This window comes from Amphibalanus amphitrite, unplaced genomic scaffold, assembly GCF_019059575.1.
Source record: "Amphibalanus amphitrite isolate SeventyFive unplaced genomic scaffold, NRLGWU_Aamphi_draft 000181F_arrow, whole genome shotgun sequence".
Classification (NCBI taxonomy): Eukaryota; Metazoa; Arthropoda; class Thecostraca; order Balanomorpha; family Balanidae; genus Amphibalanus; species Amphibalanus amphitrite.
Window position 1 is genome coordinate 812,525 of NW_024881676.1, and position 18,301 is coordinate 830,825.

General features: G+C 54.9%; 3 protein-coding genes across 4 annotated transcripts in view; all 3 read left to right on the plus strand.

The window, feature by feature from the left end:
* LOC122384071 (dynein axonemal assembly factor 5-like) lies at positions 1–15,413 on the plus strand. The gene is made up of 14 exons (XM_043371048.1): positions 1–187; positions 430–1,114; positions 1,499–1,584; positions 1,778–1,875; positions 9,930–10,075; positions 10,845–11,077; positions 11,379–11,463; positions 11,770–11,894; positions 12,288–12,600; positions 12,888–13,055; positions 13,426–13,581; positions 13,810–13,929; positions 14,207–14,398; positions 14,664–15,413. Exons 2-14 carry the CDS (start codon positions 454–456, stop codon positions 14,801–14,803), a joined length of 2,523 nt encoding a protein of 840 aa, XP_043226983.1. The 5' UTR covers positions 1–187; positions 430–453; the 3' UTR covers positions 14,804–15,413.
* LOC122384070 (maltase-glucoamylase, intestinal-like) lies at positions 4,775–8,491 on the plus strand. The gene is made up of 2 exons (XM_043371047.1): positions 4,775–5,343; positions 5,611–8,491. The coding sequence occupies exons 1-2, from the start codon at positions 5,011–5,013 to the stop codon at positions 8,149–8,151; spliced, it is 2,874 nt and encodes a 957-aa protein (XP_043226982.1). The 5' UTR covers positions 4,775–5,010; the 3' UTR covers positions 8,152–8,491.
* The window catches only part of LOC122384072, a 13,619-nt gene continuing 10,577 nt past the window's right edge, over positions 15,260–18,301 (plus strand). Inside the window, exon 1 of one of the 2 annotated variants that reach the window (XM_043371049.1) lies at positions 15,260–15,337. In XM_043371049.1, the coding sequence (XP_043226984.1) occupies positions 15,330–15,337 (8 nt within the window). In that variant the 5' untranslated portion in view covers positions 15,260–15,329. Of the gene's footprint in view, positions 15,338–16,011; positions 16,093–18,301 lie in introns of those variants that run through there. The other variant, XM_043371050.1, reaches the window with a different exon arrangement.

Genomic DNA, 18,301 nt, shown 5'->3' on the forward strand with positions numbered 1-18,301 from the left:
ACTCATGAAGCACAAGTGTGCGGGCACAACACGTGATTATTTTATGCTTTTTACGTTAGGTAGGGTCTTGCGTTTTACGATTTTTACTACGGGGCAGTAAAGTGAGTTTTTTGCTGTGACTCAGACTGCTGTTTTATTTTGTCAGCAAGTGCTTGACGTTTCACTTTCATCTTTTCATTTTACCGAGGTAATTATGATGATATTTTCAATAAAAATTGATTTTGCTAGGCATAGAAAAAGGAAACAAGTATTTAAATTTTGCATACCCACCAATCTTCCCTTCATTTAAAAGTATTTCCGTGACAATAGCATTTGATTTGCGTTGTTTATTAATTTCATGCCAAACTATAAGTATTTCCTGCTTCTCAGCAGGATAGATATCATGAGTTTTGGGAGGGGACTTTGATGTCAGTTGGCGATCTGTTGCAGGAATCAGGATTGCAAGCCTGAGTGATGGCAGAGACCAAGGCAGAGACTCTCGATGAACTTTCTGAGAAGCTCAGGTCTCAGCTTTTGCTAATTGATGGCAAGCCGAGCGACAAGCTGGCTCGCCGTCGGACACTGGAAGCTCTGCTGAAGGTGGTGGAGGCTGCACCCGTACCCACTGAGGCTGGTAATGCTCCCAGTGACAGCCCGGCCCCAGAGCCTGCCCTGCCCATCACTGAGGTGGTTCAGTGTCTGTCGGACCCGTCGGAGCGGTGCAGGGAGCTGGCAGTGTCCGTGCTGTCGGCCTGGCTGGCGCGGCTGACCGACCGGCGCCCGCTGTGGCCGCCGCTGGTGGCCGCGCTCCGGCAGAGACTGGCAGCGCCGCAGCCGCAGCCGGCTGAGCCGTCGGAGGAGGTGCGTCTGCAGCTGGTGCGGCTCGCCGGGCAGCTGGTGGACTCGGACGGCGCGCAGCTGGCGCCCTACCTGGACCACCTGGTGGCTATATTGGCCGTGGCGCTGGCCGACCCCAGCCCCGACCTCAAGACGGCCGCGTGCCAGGCCACCGGCCGGCTGGCGCGCAGTCTGCCGCGCCACTTTCACCTGCAGAGCGCCTCCCTGGTGACGCCGCTGCTGCGTAATCTGGCGCACCAGCGGTGGCGCGTCCGCGAGCCCTGCGTGCGAGCACTCGGTGCGTAGGCGTGGCGGGAAGCGGGAGCGGGTGGTAGGGAGGCGGTATCGGAACATGGCGAGAGGGGCCGCGGCGAATATCGGAACTGGCGGGAGAGACCCGTCACTGCGTGCTGATCTTGCACTGTCTCAGCTTTGTCGCTGTTGGACGTTAAACATCTCAGTTGGCTCGGTAACGCTGGCTTCATAACTTATGCATAAATAACTCGTGTATGAATCTACACAAATTATGACATGACGTTCATGAATTTTATCCTCCGAATTTGCGAGAAGGGATCGCCTAGATGCCTAACTTTTTAACTTGCTCGCTGAAAATGTTTTACGAGTTATGCAATTTAGCGATGGTATCAAGTCACGCATTGTGCTCCCCTTCCCGCTCGTGCAGGTGACGTGGTGCAGTTTGGTGACAACTCGACCGTTCGTGATGCCGTCTCTCACATGGCCCAGCGGATGTTCGACCAGGTGCCGCAGGTCAGTCATGGTGCAGTAACCGGGAGACATTTATCTCAGTTTAATCAATATCAGAGACTGAATCCTTAGACCAATAAGTGTGTATGGCTGATGCAACTGACGGCGTCTGTTATCTGTGCGAGCAATGACTGACTGTGTATTATTCTGTCTGTATGACAGGTACGAGTGTTGACGTCATTTCTGTGTGTGACAGGTGCGACTTGCGGTGACCGAGGTGGCCGGCCGCTGGCTCGTTGAACTGCCCGATCGGTACTCGTTCTTCGCCAAAATCCTGCCACTTCTGCTGACCAGGTCAGTCATCGTTGTTTACTCGTCCTGACATGACTTCTGGGCTTTGCAACCAGTTTTGTAGTTATGGAGCAAGCAGGATGAAGTATACTTTTACGGCTCTTGATTTAATCAAAAGATGCCATTAATTTAGTGTAGGTATTCGTGTATAGGCTGGTTAACAGTTCTGTCTAATTTTGTCGCGAAACGTGAATGTTAGCCCCTTCGCATTTCGTAACTTTATCTTTTGGATAAGAATAAGCTCGAAATGGCTGTCAAATATCACATCTACATGCTTTGACTAGGTCAAACTAAACTACCAAATCAAACTTGCTTTGAATAAAATATCAATAAATGTAAGAACCTACATAAAAATGAATGCAAATGAACAAAGCAAGCTACACCGTTCGTATTTTTTTTTTTTTTTTTAGCTAGGTGTTTTCAATGCTTGACGTCAAACAGTAGTCATCGCAGGGTGTGCCTTAGCTAGGTGTTAGCTTTACCCACGGCAAATATAGGCCCCAAAAGCCTGTGCTATGCGGAGCACCGCCCATGACAGCGGTATCTGATCGCGCTTTTCATTGGTCGCCCGTCGCTGGCCAAAACCATCGATGAAGCAAACAGTGTGTGGACCAGCCTCATTGTCTTGTATCGCCGCCGGCCCGGTGGTGCGGGGTTCGGGAATGTGCCGTGGGAGTCGGCCGACGCAGCTCCGGGCACCAGGACGTGCTCAGGCTCGGTCTCCGTCCACTCTGACACACAGGCTCTGAACACACATCTGTTCCGTTATCTCGTCCGTCCGTCCGTCCGTCCGTCCGTCACGATGTCGCGGGTCACCGTGCGCCGTGTCCGCTCGGCCAGCGGCGGTGCTCCGTCCGGCACCGAGCGCGGCTCCGGGCGTCCGTCGCTGCTGACGCGGCTGCTGCAGCTCAGCGGGCACGCGTCTCCGCCCGGCTGGCCGTGGCTGATCTACTCGCTCGTCCTCTACCTGGTGCTGACGGCCACTGCGGCCCTGTCCGTGCTGGAGAAGGTGTTGCACGGGTTCGCACTGCGCCAGAAGGGCAGGCGGCCGTTCGCTGTGGCGTTCGAGACGTCTCTGTTCGGTGCGCCGCACGCCCTGATGTGGCTCAGTCTGACGGCCACGCTGTGCTGCAGCCGACGCCGGCTCTGGGCCGTGCTGCAGGAGGCGCGTCGACTGCTGGCTGACGCGGCCGTGTTCCCCAGTCACGGCACCAGCGCGCGCCGCGTGCGGTACCAGGAGACCGCGCTGGCCGCCGCCGTCCTGATGCTGGCTATCCCCTCCTTGATGGCGTTCGGTGCGCAGATGAGTCTTTTTCAAGCGTGTTCGTTCTCCACGAATAGATGTCTCTACAAGCTGCCGGTGATTTTCGCAGTAGTGATGTTTTTCATCACTTTCTTTGTGATTCCGATCAAGCTGACACTGCTGGGATGCCTGTTGTCCGGTGGATACCGCACGGTCAACGCTGAACTGAAGTCCATGGCTAACGGCGAGCGCCTGGTGGACGGGATCGCGCTACGACACCTGCGCCTGTACTACCGTCGGCTGAGTCGCTGCTTCGCCGACGGTGTGGGCGCCATGAACGCCGAGCTGTCGCTGTCCATGTTCACCGGGACCGTCTGCCAGATCATGTTCTACCTCTTCCTGATGGCCTGCCTCAACGACGGCGAGCTGATGAAGCAGCTGCCGGTCGTCAGTGTCATGCTCGTGACGACGCTGATGACCCTGCTGCCGCCCTGTCTGGTGGGACAGCGCCTGCTGGACCGCACCTCCGTCACCCGCGACCTGCTCCTGGAGCTGGACTCGCGCGAGCCGGACGTCGTCCACGAGGTGGCCCAGTTCTCCGGCACCGTGCGCCGCGACCTGGACAAGACGGCCCACCTGAGCTTCTACCGGCTGGAGCTGTCCACCGTGCTCTCCATCACCTCCACCATCCTCACCTACGTGATCGTGCTGGTGCAGTTCTACGTGACGGAGCAGGGCCTGCTCGACCCGCCCGGCCCCCTACCGGAGCTCCGTAACGCCACTCGCCAGCTCGACGGCTGAGGGTGGCTGATCAGTCGTGTCGCCGGGCTCGAGCACCCCGAGCACTTCTTCTTATACGTGTTGACGCAGTTTAAGAATCGTAAACAAGAGTCATAAACCTCTCCTACAATGTGTTTTGTTGAGTCGTTTATGTGAAATACACATACGGGGTAAAGTGGAACTGTTTCAAAGCTTTCTGTTGCATTTGAATAATACACTTAACCGCAGCCTCTCGTGTTTCTCTGCAATCTGCATGCAGGTTCATGTCAATAATTTGAACTAAGAATTGCTGACTAGGCTGAGCATTTATCAAGCATCTAAATTTAGGTTCTAGTCGATATTGACGCCGCGTTACGGACAATTTACTTACTTGTTACTCACGAGTCACGTAATCGGCAGTTGAGTCCGGAGCGAGCATCTGCCAAGCCCGTCAAGGGGTCTGCATAGAGCGGCATAATGTTTTGCAATAGGCGGTATCATGTATGCCGGATAAAGGCGTTACGTTTGACGCTTTGAGGACCCGCTGGTGTCTGTTAATCATTTATTTATCAAGGCATAAGTTTGGCTCTCCCGAGCCTTGTTTTTGTTTGGCAGTGTGCCTTGATCACTGCCCTCCCCGTCAGTTTGCTCCTAGCCTTTGTTTATTTAAGACCCTGCCAGCGTATACCTATCTGTTTTGATTCATCCACAAGCTGTAAACATGGTTTTGCCTCATCATCGTTTTGGCACCCGAGTCCCTTAAGCCTTACCATTGTGATAGTGGCAGTGTCTTTCCCACCCTGCGAACGGGCTCCACGGCACGTCCCGGTGTGTTGGGACCCCTCGCTCCAGACGCTGACTCAGACTGCCATGATCCCGTCACGGGGCGGTAGGGGGGACGGTCACGGGTCGGTCGCGACCGGCGCTGCGCCGTTTTTCTGGCCCCGACCGGCCGGCCGGACGCCGACCGTCCGGTGCTCTATCGGGCCTCGTGCCAGCCAATCCTGCCGGTCTGCGGGCGGCGCCGCGCTGTGGCGCAGTCAGCCGCCGGCCGCGGCTCGGTGTCGGTAGTCGGGCTGTGTAAGTGCGGTCGTGCTCGGCGCCCACTGGGAGTGAGAGATCCGCCCGCCGCCGGTATGGCGCTGTTCTGGCCTCGCTGGCTGACGGCGCTTCTGGTCGGGATAGCGGCGGCAGCGGCCGGCCCGACACCGCTCGAGTGTCCGCTGCCGGACGGCCCCGGCTCGGCGTCCCCGGCCGTGTGCGCCCGGTACACCGCCTGCGTGTGGACCGGGACCAGCTGCCGACTGACGGACCGGGTCGGCTACCGCGTCCAGAAGACGGCGGGCAACAGAGGGCCCACCCGCCACCTGCGGCTCACCAAACTCACCGATGCTACACTGTTCGGTGGTGATGTTCAGGAGCTCGCACTGACCGTCACGAGACACGATCGACAGAGGATGAGACTCACGGTGAGTTGGATAACTCAGGTCATGAGTTGCACGTTGTGCTTATGAGTTTGCACTAAACATTTTCATTGCATTGAAATGAGAGAAAACCATTGCAGAATGAGAATGTGAGTATTTTTCTCTTCAATTCACCAAGCTCAGATGGCAAGTGGATGTCAAAATCGCTGCATTTCTACTTTCGAGCTCCTACTTGACCTCTTATTAAAACTTATGTCAACGATTTTAGGACTTATACCGAAATCCGTTTTTCACCAAGCCGTCCTGTTTCAGTTCCGCGACTCGGCGCGGCCGCGGTACGAGGTACCGCTGGCTCTGGACCTGCCCTCACCTGGCGTGCGGGCTCCACGACGAACGGAGTACGGCATCCATCTACCCGGCCAGCGCTCCCAGGAGCCGTTCTCAGTGGGCGTCTCTCACGCCGGTCGGCACGCGCTGCGAGTGCTACCCCAGCTGACGTACAGCGATCAGTTTGTCGAGGTGACTCTGCAGCTCGCCGCCCAGGATGTATACGGCATGGGAGAGAACAACCACGACAGTTTCCGGCACGATCTAGATGCCGCGATCACGTGGCCCATCTTCGCTCGAGACCACCCGCCAGAGAGTGCCCGCGAAAACCTGTACGGTGCACATCCGTTCTTCGCTGCCATCGAGGACGACTCGGGGCGCAGTTTTGGGGTGTTGTTCCTCAGCAGTAACGCCATGGAGTACAAGGTGTTCCGTCTGAACGGCACGGCTGCGGTGACGTTCCGAACCGTCGGCGGCATTCTCGACATGTGCCTGTTCTTCGGCCGCTCGCCGCTGGAGGTGCTGCGTCAGTACCACCTGACCATCGGCCGGCCGGCGCTGCCCTCGTACTGGGCGCTCGGCTTCCAGCTGTCTCGGTTCGGATACCGCGGGACCGACGACATCCGGCGGATCCACGCGCGGAACCGCGCCGCTGGTATACCCCAGGACGTCCAGTACTCGGACATCGACTATATGGACACCCGGCGCGACTTCACCGTGCAGCCAAAGCAGTTCGGGGACCTGGCGAAGCTGGTCGGGGAGCTGCGGGGTGAGGGTGTCCACCTGGCGCTGATCTACGACCCCGCGCTGGCCATTGACTTTGGCAGCTACCCGCCCGTGGACCGCGGCGTGGCGGCAGACGTGTTCGTGCGGTGGTGCAACAGTAGTCTGGTGCCACCAGACCAGTGTGTCGGCTGCCGCGACTATGTGGTCGGCTACGTGTGGCCGCAGAACAAGACCCTGTTCCCGGACTTTTTCCAGAGCGCGACGGTCAGCTGGTGGACGGATGAGATGCGGCGGTTTTCAGAGATGGCCGGTGGACCCGACGGCTTCTGGATCGACATGAATGAACCGTCGAACTTTGGCACGAATATGGATAAACCCTTCAACTGGCCTAACAACCTTCCACCGTGGAGTCTAAAATGTCCGCAGAATAATATCGATAGCCCGCCTTATCCCACTATGTATGTGAGAGATCCTGACAACGAAAGCAAGCGCCTGTCGGATAAAACTATCTGCATGTCAACTAAGCACATCAACGATGTCTTTCCTGCTCCGTTTACTAGACCTGCATACCGTCACCCAGGATCTAGTGAACGAAGGCACCGAGGACACCGCGCCTGGAGGAAGCATTCCCTTGCCAACCAGCCACCGCAGGATCGTCAGGAGCTCCTCCACTACGACACGCACAACCTGTACGGCTGGTCGGAGACGCACGCCACGCGCCGGGCGATGGACGTCGTGCTGGGCGGCCGCCGCGGTCTGCTCGTCGGCCGGTCCACCTTCCCGGGCGCCGGACGGTGGGCGTCGCACTGGTTCGGCGACAACACGGCGCGCTGGAACGACATGCACCGCTCCGTGGTGCGCATGTTCGAGTTCGGCATGTTCGGCATCCCACACGTCGGTGCGGATATCTGCGGCTTCAACGGCAACACCACCGAGAACCTCTGCCTCCGCTGGATGCAGCTGGGAGCGTTCTACCCGTTCTGTCGCAACCATAACACTGACGACGGGATCGAACAGGACCCGGCCGCCTGGCCGTCGGTAGCAGCTGCCTCTCGTGACGCCCTCGGTCTGCGGTACCGCCTACTGCCGTACCTGTACACCCTGATGTACCGCGCTGCTGCGTTCGGCGCCACAGTGGTTCGGCCTCTGGCCTTCGAGTTCCCAACTCATCCGGAGCTGCGCGGAGTCGACACTCAGTTCCTCTGGGGCAGTGGTGTGATGGTGGCTCCGATTCTCTCGGAGCAGAGCCAGACGCGAGTCCAGGTCACCTTCCCTCCCGGAGACTGGTTTGACCTGCGGAACGGCTCCTTGGCACACTCGTCTAACGTCACGACTGCAGTGACCTACTATGTGCCGCTCTCGCAGATGATCCCGGTGTTCGCTCGAGGCGGCGCCGCGCTGCCGATGCAGCCAAACGCCTCCACCACTGCGGAGAGTCGCCGCGGCGCCTTCTGGCTGGGCGTGTTCGGCCGGCGCGCGCGCGGAGAGCTCTACTGGGACGATGGCGAGTCGAGCGACTCCCTGGACAGCGGCCACTTCTACCACTGCTTCTTCCACTTCTCCGGCGGCGTGCTGAAGACGCTGGTGGACAGCGCGCAGACGCAGTGGATGGAGACGCCGCTGCTGCAGCGGATCATGTTCCATGGCGTGCCGAAGCCGGCCTCGGTGACTGCCGACGGTACGACCGTGCCCGCGGCACAGATTCGCTATGAGAGCGGGGTGCTCACTGTCACTGTGCAACTGCACATGGGCAAAGACCATGTGGTACAGCTGTATCCGGGCAAGGAGTCCGTGCCGTAATCCAATTGGGCTGATTGAAGCTGTGAAACTTAAATGTTAATTTTGTGGGTCTGGCATCAGTAACAATTGACTAACCGGTGACCGAACATAATTACATGCATCAGCTCGTCATGCGGAATGCGAGCGAAAATGTATTGTATCACTACTCGCCGCAAGAGATAAGACGTTGTTCTGTCCGTTTACGCACAGGTATGGAACGTTGCTATGCTTTTTCCCTGGTGTTTTACGAGAAACGTTATCCATGCTGATTGCTCTGCCTCTGTCATATAACTGTCCCGTATAGCGAGATTGCTACTGGCGAAACTAGAACAAGGGTTTCTCAATAAACGTATTGCAAACGGTACCCATTGTCTTTCTCATATTCCAGTCGTCTTGCTTTTATTCTGACGGTGCACCTGCTTGCTTGTCACAGAAATTGATCAGGTTGTCCCCGGGACACGTTCACTCACAGTGCCAGGTACTGTTCTTCGGACCTCGTCGCCCTTTTCGTTGTTGAGCGACGAGTAAAAAGAGAGAAATGAATCTGGCAGAAAGTTAAAGTGATCTGCATCCTTCTTTCAGTGTGTTACTTTTTATTCCTTAGTTTTAGACGAAATGTTCCAAGGGGTTAAATGGAAATATGCCACGCTTGATATTGATTCGATGGAGCAGCCGATGGTTCTCCGCAGCAAATTGTTTCCCCGAATCCCTCGAATGATATTGCACCCATTCATCATAAAATGACAGGTGTCTCCCATTCCATTATCGTATAGATATTTTCCCTATCGGCTGTGAATTTGATCAGTTTCTGCGATACCATTGCCGCTCTAGACCTCGCGACTGCCGATGCTCTCGGTGATGGATAAGGCATGGGCCATGGGTCACAATGATCATAATGAACAGCTTCAAGATCGTACGAATTTCATCATGGTGCATGGAAATATGTGACTCGATGTTGGTGTGCCTTTATTCCGGTCGCCTAGGCGCGGAACGCAAACTTCAGGTCTACCTTTGCAAAGGCTTGTTTTACGTCATGTGCGTCTTTTGGGCCAGAGTGCAAATACGTTCCCAAAAGGCGTTCTCTACTCCAATAGGGTGGTACGGCAAGTCTGAAGCATCTTGACAAACCATCTATGCATCAATTGATCCCACGTATTTGTCAATGTTGACGGCCTGCGTCGATCAACGTCGACAATGGCCCAGTACCTATGGCAAGTAGAATAGAACACTTGTTGACGTTATTGACGTTTGCCCGAAGTTTGAAGAGCGCGGTCTGAAAGTTTTGAAGGTTGAAAGAAAGCTTTCGAAGATCGGTGGTTTGCTAGCACAAAAACTCGGCCTGCCGACAGATCGCTGAATTGATGAGCAGAGAGGGCGGGGCCATTGTCTGGTACCATTTGGGGTTATGAATGGGTACTAATTAAAGTCGTTTTTAATGTCACTTCGTAAGGATATAGGGCGAGGCCAAAGAGACGGATCAGTATTATTGTATCACCATTTTTCTCTTCATTCCTGAGGTTAGCGATCGTGCTTGGTAATGTGTTGTAGGGCTCTGAGCTTGTGTGTGGGACGACTGCATACCAAAAGATGTTAGTACATTTACGAACCTTTACCTGACCTTAGCAATGGCAGTTTATTCCGTATAAGCTGCACGACTTATGCTATCAACGTGTTCACCAGGTGCCCAAGACTGGCTTCCTCAGCTGCACCGCCGTCTCCCCATTACGCTCACCACTCCCTCCCCTCGCATGCACTCCGTGTGTTATCGGTCGCCCACACACACCCGCTTACTGTTCCAGCCTGCGGGACGGCGCCGCCTCCGTCAGTGAGCGAGCCGAACAGCTGTGGGAGGAGGCCGGCCGGCAGTACCTCGCCGAGAACGAGGAGGAGAACCGGCAGCTCATCAACTACCCGGCGCCGCCCCCCGACGGCTACCCGGCTCAGTGTAAGTATCCTCCCCTCGACGGATACCCGTCTCAGTGTCAGTATCCTCCCTCTGACGGCTACCCGGCTCAGTGTCAGTATCCCGACGGATACCCGGCTCAGTGTCAGTATCCTCCCTCTGACGGATACCCGGCTCAGTGTCAGTATCCTCCCTCTGACGGCTACCCGTCTCAGTGTCAGTATCCTCCCTCTGACGGCTACCCGGCTCAGTGTCAGTATCCTCCCTCTGACGGCTACCCGGCTCAGTGTCAGTATCCTCCCTCTGACGGCTACCCGTCTCAGTGTCAGTATCCCGACCGCTACCCGGCTCAGTGTCAGTATCCTCCCTCTGACGGCTACCCGGCTCAGTGTCAGTATCCTCCCTCTGACGGCTACCCGGCTCAGTGTCAGTATCCTCCCTCTGACGGCTACCCGTCTCAGTGTCAGTATCCTCCCTCTGACGGATACCCGGCTCAGTGTCAGTATCCTCCCTCTAACGGCTACCCGGCTCAGTGTCAGTATCCTCCCTCTGACGGCTACCCGGCTCAGTGTCAGTATCCTCCCTCTGACGGCTACCCGGCTCAGTGTCAGTATCCTCCCTCTGACGGCTACCCGGCTCAGTGTCAGTAGTACCAACGGCTATCCGCCTCAGTGTCAGTATGATTACTTTCGATTTCACATGATTAGTAATGGTTACTCGTTTTTTTCTTATACCCGTCGCTGCCTATGTTTAGCGCCCGGCGCCTGTATCCCTCCGTCCTCCCTGACGTTTCCCCTCCCCCCACTCACAGACTCTCGGCCGCCGCTGGGCTGTCGGCTGCTGGCCCAGCGCTGTTTCTGCACCCTGCTGCCGGGCGCGCTGGCCGACCTCACCGACTGGGTGGCGCCCACCCGATTGAAGGTGGCCCAGCTGCTACACGTGCTGGTACTGCACCAGGAGACGGCCGTCACCCAGCACCTGCAGAAGCTGGTGCCGCCGCTGACGGCAGCGCTGGGGGATGATGAACAGGAGGTGGTGCACTGGGTGAGTGGTGGGAACGGGAGGGGAGAGAATGTTGTGTGATGGGTGTTAGAAGGGAGGGGAGAGAGGTAAGGATAGGGGCAGAGGTCAGTCAGATGTGATAGACATTAGACTGGGCTAGTGCTACACGGCAGGAGGGAAAGTTCCAGTAGTGGACGGGGACGATGGTTTGATGGGCCATTCTCGGATTGGGTGAGCGGCGATATATTGGAGAATCGCATGCAAGCTTCCTTACCGAACTATTTGACCTTCCCATTCCCCGGCAGTTTTCACTTTGAGCCGGTCTGACGGCACCTTGTCACAGGTGACTAGGACGGCAGAGCTACTCGGCTGTTTCGTCCCGGACTCGGCGCTCACTGAGGTGGTCCTCAAACCCATCACCGGCGAGGGTGAGTGAACGAGACAATGTAGAGTACTGCCGAGGGGCTGCGGTGGTCTTCTGAGACAGAACATATACTAAGCAGGCAGCCTCAGGCAAGGCCGGTTGTCTGGCTCACTAAGTGTTAACGATATACAGTTGAAACGATGATGGCCTACATGTGATGAGCTATCACGTTTTCCGTTCCGACAGCATCTCCGCTTCGTTACGAAGCCTACCAGTCAGTTGTCATGATCGCGGGACGTAGGTTATGTTTCCCGATCGGTTTCCAATATAATTCTCTGTTCTACTAAACCCCTTTCAACCCCTTCCCCAGGCGCGTCCACGGGTCGCCAGCTGCTCCTCCTGGCCGCCTGTCTGCGCGGCCGACCTCAGCGCCACCTGGTGGCCGAACAGGTGGCCGAGACCGTCAGCGCACGAGACGTCTGTCAGTCACACGAGGTGAGTGGTGTGGTCACAGACGGCCTGTCGAAAAGTGAGCATAAAACTAACAGACCGTGATTGCTGCTAGCCTCAGAATATTCATCCCTTATCGGTTAGCCTTGCTGGACAGTGAGCAACATTCTTGAGACAGTGCAGTCTCGTCGTCAATGCTCGTTAGCGCAGTATCTTGTTTTAGGGAGAGCCCTGTCTGTGCCCTGACCGTGCCTTGTCCGTACCTTGCCATACCAGCTAGAAAGTCTCCCACTGGGTGACTGACACGGACTCTCATCACCAGCCGGAGCGTCAGCGGGGCCTGCTGGCCGCCCTGCCGGAGTCGGACCCGTTCCATAGTCACATACTGCCCGTGCCTCCACTGAGTACCGACTGTCTGTGTGTCCGTCTCCTCACCAGCCGGAGCGTCAGCGCGGTCTGCTGGCCGTGACGGCCGCGCTGCTGGACTCGGGCCCGGACCTACCGACCGGCGCCGTACCGCCCCTGTTCGCCCTCCTGGTCACCGTGGCCGGACACGCTGACACAGAGAGCGAGACGGCGGACACCGCGGCGGCGCTACTCTCCCGTCTGGCCGAGGTGGCCGGCCGCTCTGAGGCGGCGCTCCTCTCCGAGCTGGGCCCGCCGCTGCTGCAGAGACTGGCTGAGGATGCCGAACTGTGGACGGCAGCCAGTTCGGACCTGCTCACGCTGCTGGCCCTGCTACGGTGCTCCGGTGAGTCGGCCGTGTCGTGAGGTGGTTGGAGGGTGAGGAATGGCAGTAATTGACAACATTGTGGTGCAAGTACGCACAGAGGGAGGTTATATGTGACCATACTTGTTTTTCTGGTGTATTAGGTTATATGTAGCAATACTGTTGTTTGTTATCTGACATCAAGAACTTTCTAAATAAGCGACATGAGAGGGGTGCCGTTGACGCTGACGCGTTGTACTCTTATATTCCCCAGCGAGTCCGCCGGAGCCGCTGCCGTGTCTGTGTCTCATATGTCGTGTTTTCCCCAGCGAGTCCGCCGGAGTCTGTGCTGCGCCCGTCGCTGCCGGTGCTGGCCGCCTGCTGCCGCCCGGACCGTCCGGCCCCGCTGCGGCTGGCCTGCTTCTCCCAGCTGTGTCGGCTGGTGACCGTCTGTCCGCCGGCCGTGATCCGGCCGCTGCTGCACAGCGTCACTGACGGTGAGCGGGCGGTACTGTTGACTCGGCGGAAAGGAAAGCACCTCTAGTTGTATATGTTGTTATTAAACTAGCTCCCAATAAAACTATAAAGCTGGTGTCAAAACAACGTTTTTACACGTTACACAGAAAGCACCTCTATAAGTGCGATGCGTTGTTTACGGTACTCATTTTTTTTTTGTAGATTCTGCTTTGTTTTCTGCTCGTTCAAGCCTCGGTTACATGTTTGAGCATTTGTCGAATAGGAAGTTATGAAATTAGGAAAATAGCATGTTTGGCTCGATAAAAGATAGAATATGGTCATTAGGAACGAATAAAGAATGAGTCCGATAAGGGCCTTAGCTTAACCTATAATCGTCGTTGCTGTCCCCAGATATCGTGGCGCCAAGCCTGGTGTGGCACCCGGGCCGGTCGGACGCCGCCATCCGCACTGCTGCCCTCGCTCTGCTGCTGGCCGAACTACAAGTACCAGAGCTGGCCGCCGCGGAGCTGACGGCCGACCATGAGAAGCTGCTCACAGCCGTGGTTGGTGCGTACGGTGGTCGGAGTGTGGCCCGGGCAGGGACGACGATGGAATATGTATCATGGGGATATTGGGATTTGTTCGATAGTTTGCCGAGTCTGGTATTTGTCAATATCAAAGCCGTGCCATGCTGTGCATGTCTGGAAGCCGATTGCACCGTGTTAAAGTGTCTGACTCTCAAACAGAGTGGCCACTCGATGAATGACTAAAATGTACTCACTCTGTCCATTTCAGGTCTTTTGGAGGACGAGAGCCGCAAGACCCGTCTGTTCTGCGCCCGTGCTATCCGCTCGCTGTTATTACTAACCCTGCCCGGGTCGCTGCCGGTGCAGCTGCTCCACAACACTGCCACTGGTCAGTAGGTGACACACGGGTGCGGTAGCACACCGGTTAACGCCGGGAATATACGGCGTTGTCCTGGCATGTGCTCTTATCATGTTAATACAGGTCGGTCGGAGATTTATGATGTTATCCCACTTGATTACTTACCTTTATGAGAAATTTTACGTTAACCTTTGGTAATGTCCCGAATGAATTACTGTGTGACGTACATTTTACGTCATAATTTTAATGTAAATGTCTATCATTCAGACAATGTTTTATCCCTGTATTGGCTCCCTGCCGTCCCCAGAGCTGCTGAAGCGGCTGGACGACACTGACGGCGAGGTACGGCTGTGCGCGGCCGGCGCGGTGCCGGCCCTGGTCACCGCTCTGGGACCCGACTACTGCGGCCAGCAGTGGCGCGGGCACGTCGAACACTTTGCGCAGACGCTGTTCGTCTTCCTGGATGACGCCGACGAGAGACTACAGCAGCTGGCGTACGGTGAGTGAGCTGCAGGTTCAGCCTGCGATGTTGGTGTAAATTATGGGAGGGTTCGCTCCGCAGTTGGTTGGGTGCTGCTTTGAGGAGTCTGGTGTTTCAGAACAAAGTGAAGTATGAGTTGAGTGTTGTGTATTGGGAAGTGCCTTCTGGCGTCAACATTGCAATCTTACCAGGAAGTTTGTCACTGCCATGTTTTCTCGATTGTGCTTTTCCGCTTCCTTTCGTTGTCCGCTGTTGACGGTGTGTTTCGGCGTGTGTCCGGCAGAGGCGCTGCTGTCGGTGGGCCGTCTGAACGCGGCGGTGGTGTGTGAACAGACCAACGTACACCGGGACAAACAGCGCAGTCCGGCGCGCTGTGACCAGCTGCTGCGCGCGCTGACACCGGCCGGCGCGGGGGGACAGTGACCGGGCCCGGCGGCCGGCGCGGGGGGAGAGTGACCCGATCCGGCGGCCGGCGGGGAGGGACAGTGACCCGACCCGGTGGCTGGAGTGGACTGAGGGAGAGAGTGGTGATTAGAGCCCAGTAAAATCACCAGGGCGATGACTGTCGCTGTCGGTCGGAAAAATGTCCGATAGTCAGCGGGCCGAGGCTGTCCATTCCGTCAAACAACCGTTCCGCCTGAGCTGCCGCCGCTCGGTAGCTTCCATCCGTCCATTGTATCTCCGCCCGGCCGGCGATATCCACTAGTCAGACAAGTAGCAATAAACAAACACTGCCGAACAGTCGGCGTTGCAGCCTGCAGGCCGCGTGCACTCCGCTCTTACGCTCGACCGTCGACGTCACATGTGTCAGTGACGTGTGTGCGCCGAGCTGGACACGGGCCAGAGATCGCTTCCAGTGTGCTCGCCCGTCACGCGGACTAGTGTGGTGTTCTGCAGTTTTGCCGGTGCTGTTTTATGTCCAGTTGGTGAGTCCGGCAACGCTGCGAGCATGTTTAGGTACGTTTTACAGTTCAGTGATATTTTCATTGTGTATTATTTATACGCCATTCATCATTAAATGTTTGATTCGTGAGCGAATGTTTGGAAAGAGAAGGTGTTTTCAAGTGAAAGTAACGACACTGGGATCGTAATTAATCAGCACATCTGCTCTCTTATAGTAAAGAAGAGGCAAAGAGTCAAGCCAAGAGTGGCGCTGTCCAAGCTGACGGAACGATGGTAATGAGGTGCATGGATACGTTTGAATTCAAAGTGCAAGAATCTTTAGGCGGTATTGTATTGCAAATCGTGTGTTCTTAGGGCAGACCAGTGAGAGGGTAAAGCCCGAACATAATTTGGCAAAACCAAAGGAATAAAGAAATGACATTCGTGACAGGATACGTCAAGATTGCTTGGCTTTACCAAGATTACTTTACTACTCGGCTTTACTGCTAAGTCGCCACCTAAAAGTTAGAAGCAATATGGCAGCTTTATTACGATGCAATATTAGCGCAGTAGTGACAAAACATTTTATTCTATTTATAGTTTGCTTTGCGCACAAATCACTATCCGCAGCTTCTAATGGTCATCTTTCGTCATCATCAGAAAACACATGAATATGATTTGCGTATTTCTGCTCTTAATGTATTCTTAGAACATAACTAGCTTTCTTCCATTACCGATTTTCTTTTCGAAAAATTACCGCGCGCGCGCATTTTAGCATTGCTAAGTTATGTTCCAAGGGCTGTCAACGTAAATGTCAGGGCCCTATAAATGTAAGTGCTGTTAGTGTTATTTGTTTTGTAATGTCTTTTTTTTGTCTGAAGTGTTGTAAAATAACCATCATAAAAGGAAGGGGGTGAAATTCTCTTTTTGCACCCTAGGCTCTAAAATCATTAGAAACCACATACTGTCAAAAACAAACCTACTTAACGTAACCTCACCTTGCCAGAATCAGTTGTGTGCATGGGTGTGTCTCATAGATGTTTTGTGTGAAATGTATTATAAGTAATTGATGCGACAACGTCCAAAGATGCCCAACAACTATCTACGAAATGATATACACTCAACCCTGTTATTTGATTTAGGTACTTTTATTATAAGTTTACTACTAGGTATTACAATTAAAGGGACCCTCCCACCTTAACATTAGTTTTGAGTTGAGATAGCCAAGTTTGCGGCCAGGCTCAGAAACCACCATTTATCTTGGTCGCAACCCCCGCAGCTTTATGGTGTTCAAGAAATTTCTTCCCTTTACTTGCAGGGTGGGACCAGCGTGGTCCCTATCTCTTAACCATTACGGGAATCTGATGACGTCATCAGGCTTTCAAACGTCCGTTAAATGTTTGACTAAAACGTTTTGTAGCACGCGGTGGTATATGCTGCTTTGCGCGCAACAAATGCCGCACTTTCAAATAAAGTCGCTAGGAACAGCGGAGATCCCAAAAAGTAAACAAAAGTAAAAGTCTAATATCTTGAAAACCGGTGAATATTTTTCGATGAAATTTGGTAGATATTCGTTTTTGCTCTTTCTGAACCGAGCGACATCACTTTCATGCCAATTCATTAACTTTTTTTAAGGTGGGAGGGTCCCTTTAAAAGAAATATACCACTTTTAACATTGAGTTTTGAACTGGAATAGTAGTTTGTAGCTCGAGCTGACTAGCACAAATCAGGGGCTTTTATGCCCCAACAATCACCCTTAACCCTAGCCCCTAGGCAAATATATTCCATTCTTCATTCCGAAAAGAATGGTGCCTTGTAGAGGAAACTGAGGAATGTGTCACTTGTAGAAGAATGCAGCCACCTGTTGCAGAGGCTGAGGTCAGCCAATTAGCAAGCAGTTGAACTAAGCAATATGATTGGTCAATGCGTAATAAACTTCTGGGCCACCACTATTTAGTCTCTGCCAAAGATGGAACATAATGGTACTTGGGGTAATACTTGTCACAATTTTTGTGGAGAACCCCACAAATGTAATACAATACAATGTAATACAATACAATACAATAGTTCTTCGTATATGAAAAAGTTTTTAAAAATCCTTTTGTCAATATTAATTTTCTTTTCTTTTCTGATCATGTTATGCATAAAAATAAAACTAGCAAAAATTAAATTCAGATCAGTGGTATTTTTCCTGTAACAGGCCCATTAAGTGTCAATCACATTAAGAGATGACAACAATTTGTTATCAGCAATATTAAGTTATGATTTTAAAAGAACTTTTCAGGGGCTGCTTGCTTATACAGCACCTCAACATCATCTTTCTTTTTCTGTTTAGTGCCAAAATGAATGAACTATGCATAGAACAAGAATGTTATTCATCGGGCTCGGAAGGACTGGCCAGCAAAATCAAGGCCGTCTCGCAGCTGGTGAAGAGGCGGCGCCAGCAGGTCGCCCAGCGGAGGACCATGCTCCGTGAAGCTGTCCGCTCTCTACTGCAGCCGGTGGAGGCTGCTGTACCAGCGCCGGCCTCCCGTCTGCCCGGCCTGGTGGCCCGCACCGCCTGGCAGAGGCTCGTCTCGGAACGTTGGCTTGTTGCCACAGATTTGACCAATGAAACATCCACAGAGGTGGCACTGCCGCATCTGCTGGCCTGCGGCGGGTGGCACGGGCCCGTGGCGTACGAGTCTCGCCTGGCGGCCGCGCCGTTCGAGCTGAGCGCTCCGGCGCCGGCCGCCGGCCGCCTGTCGCCCGGAGCGACCGTGCGCCTCATAGCGGTGCTGGACGAGCCGCCCGTCTGCGGCGGGGGCTGTCGGCTGATGCTGACGCTGGCCTCCGGTCCGGAGGAGCCGCGGCCGGCCAGCGCCGCCGGCTTCTACCAGCTGCCGGCCGGCCGCGTGACGCTGACCGCCGACCAGCGGCTGGCGCGGCGACACTCCCTGTTCAGCGGTCCAGGTCCGGACGCGGAGGCCGACGTGCAGGCGCTGTGGGCGCTGTCGGGCCGGCCCCTGCGCCTCCGCCTGCCGCGGACGGCCCATCTGC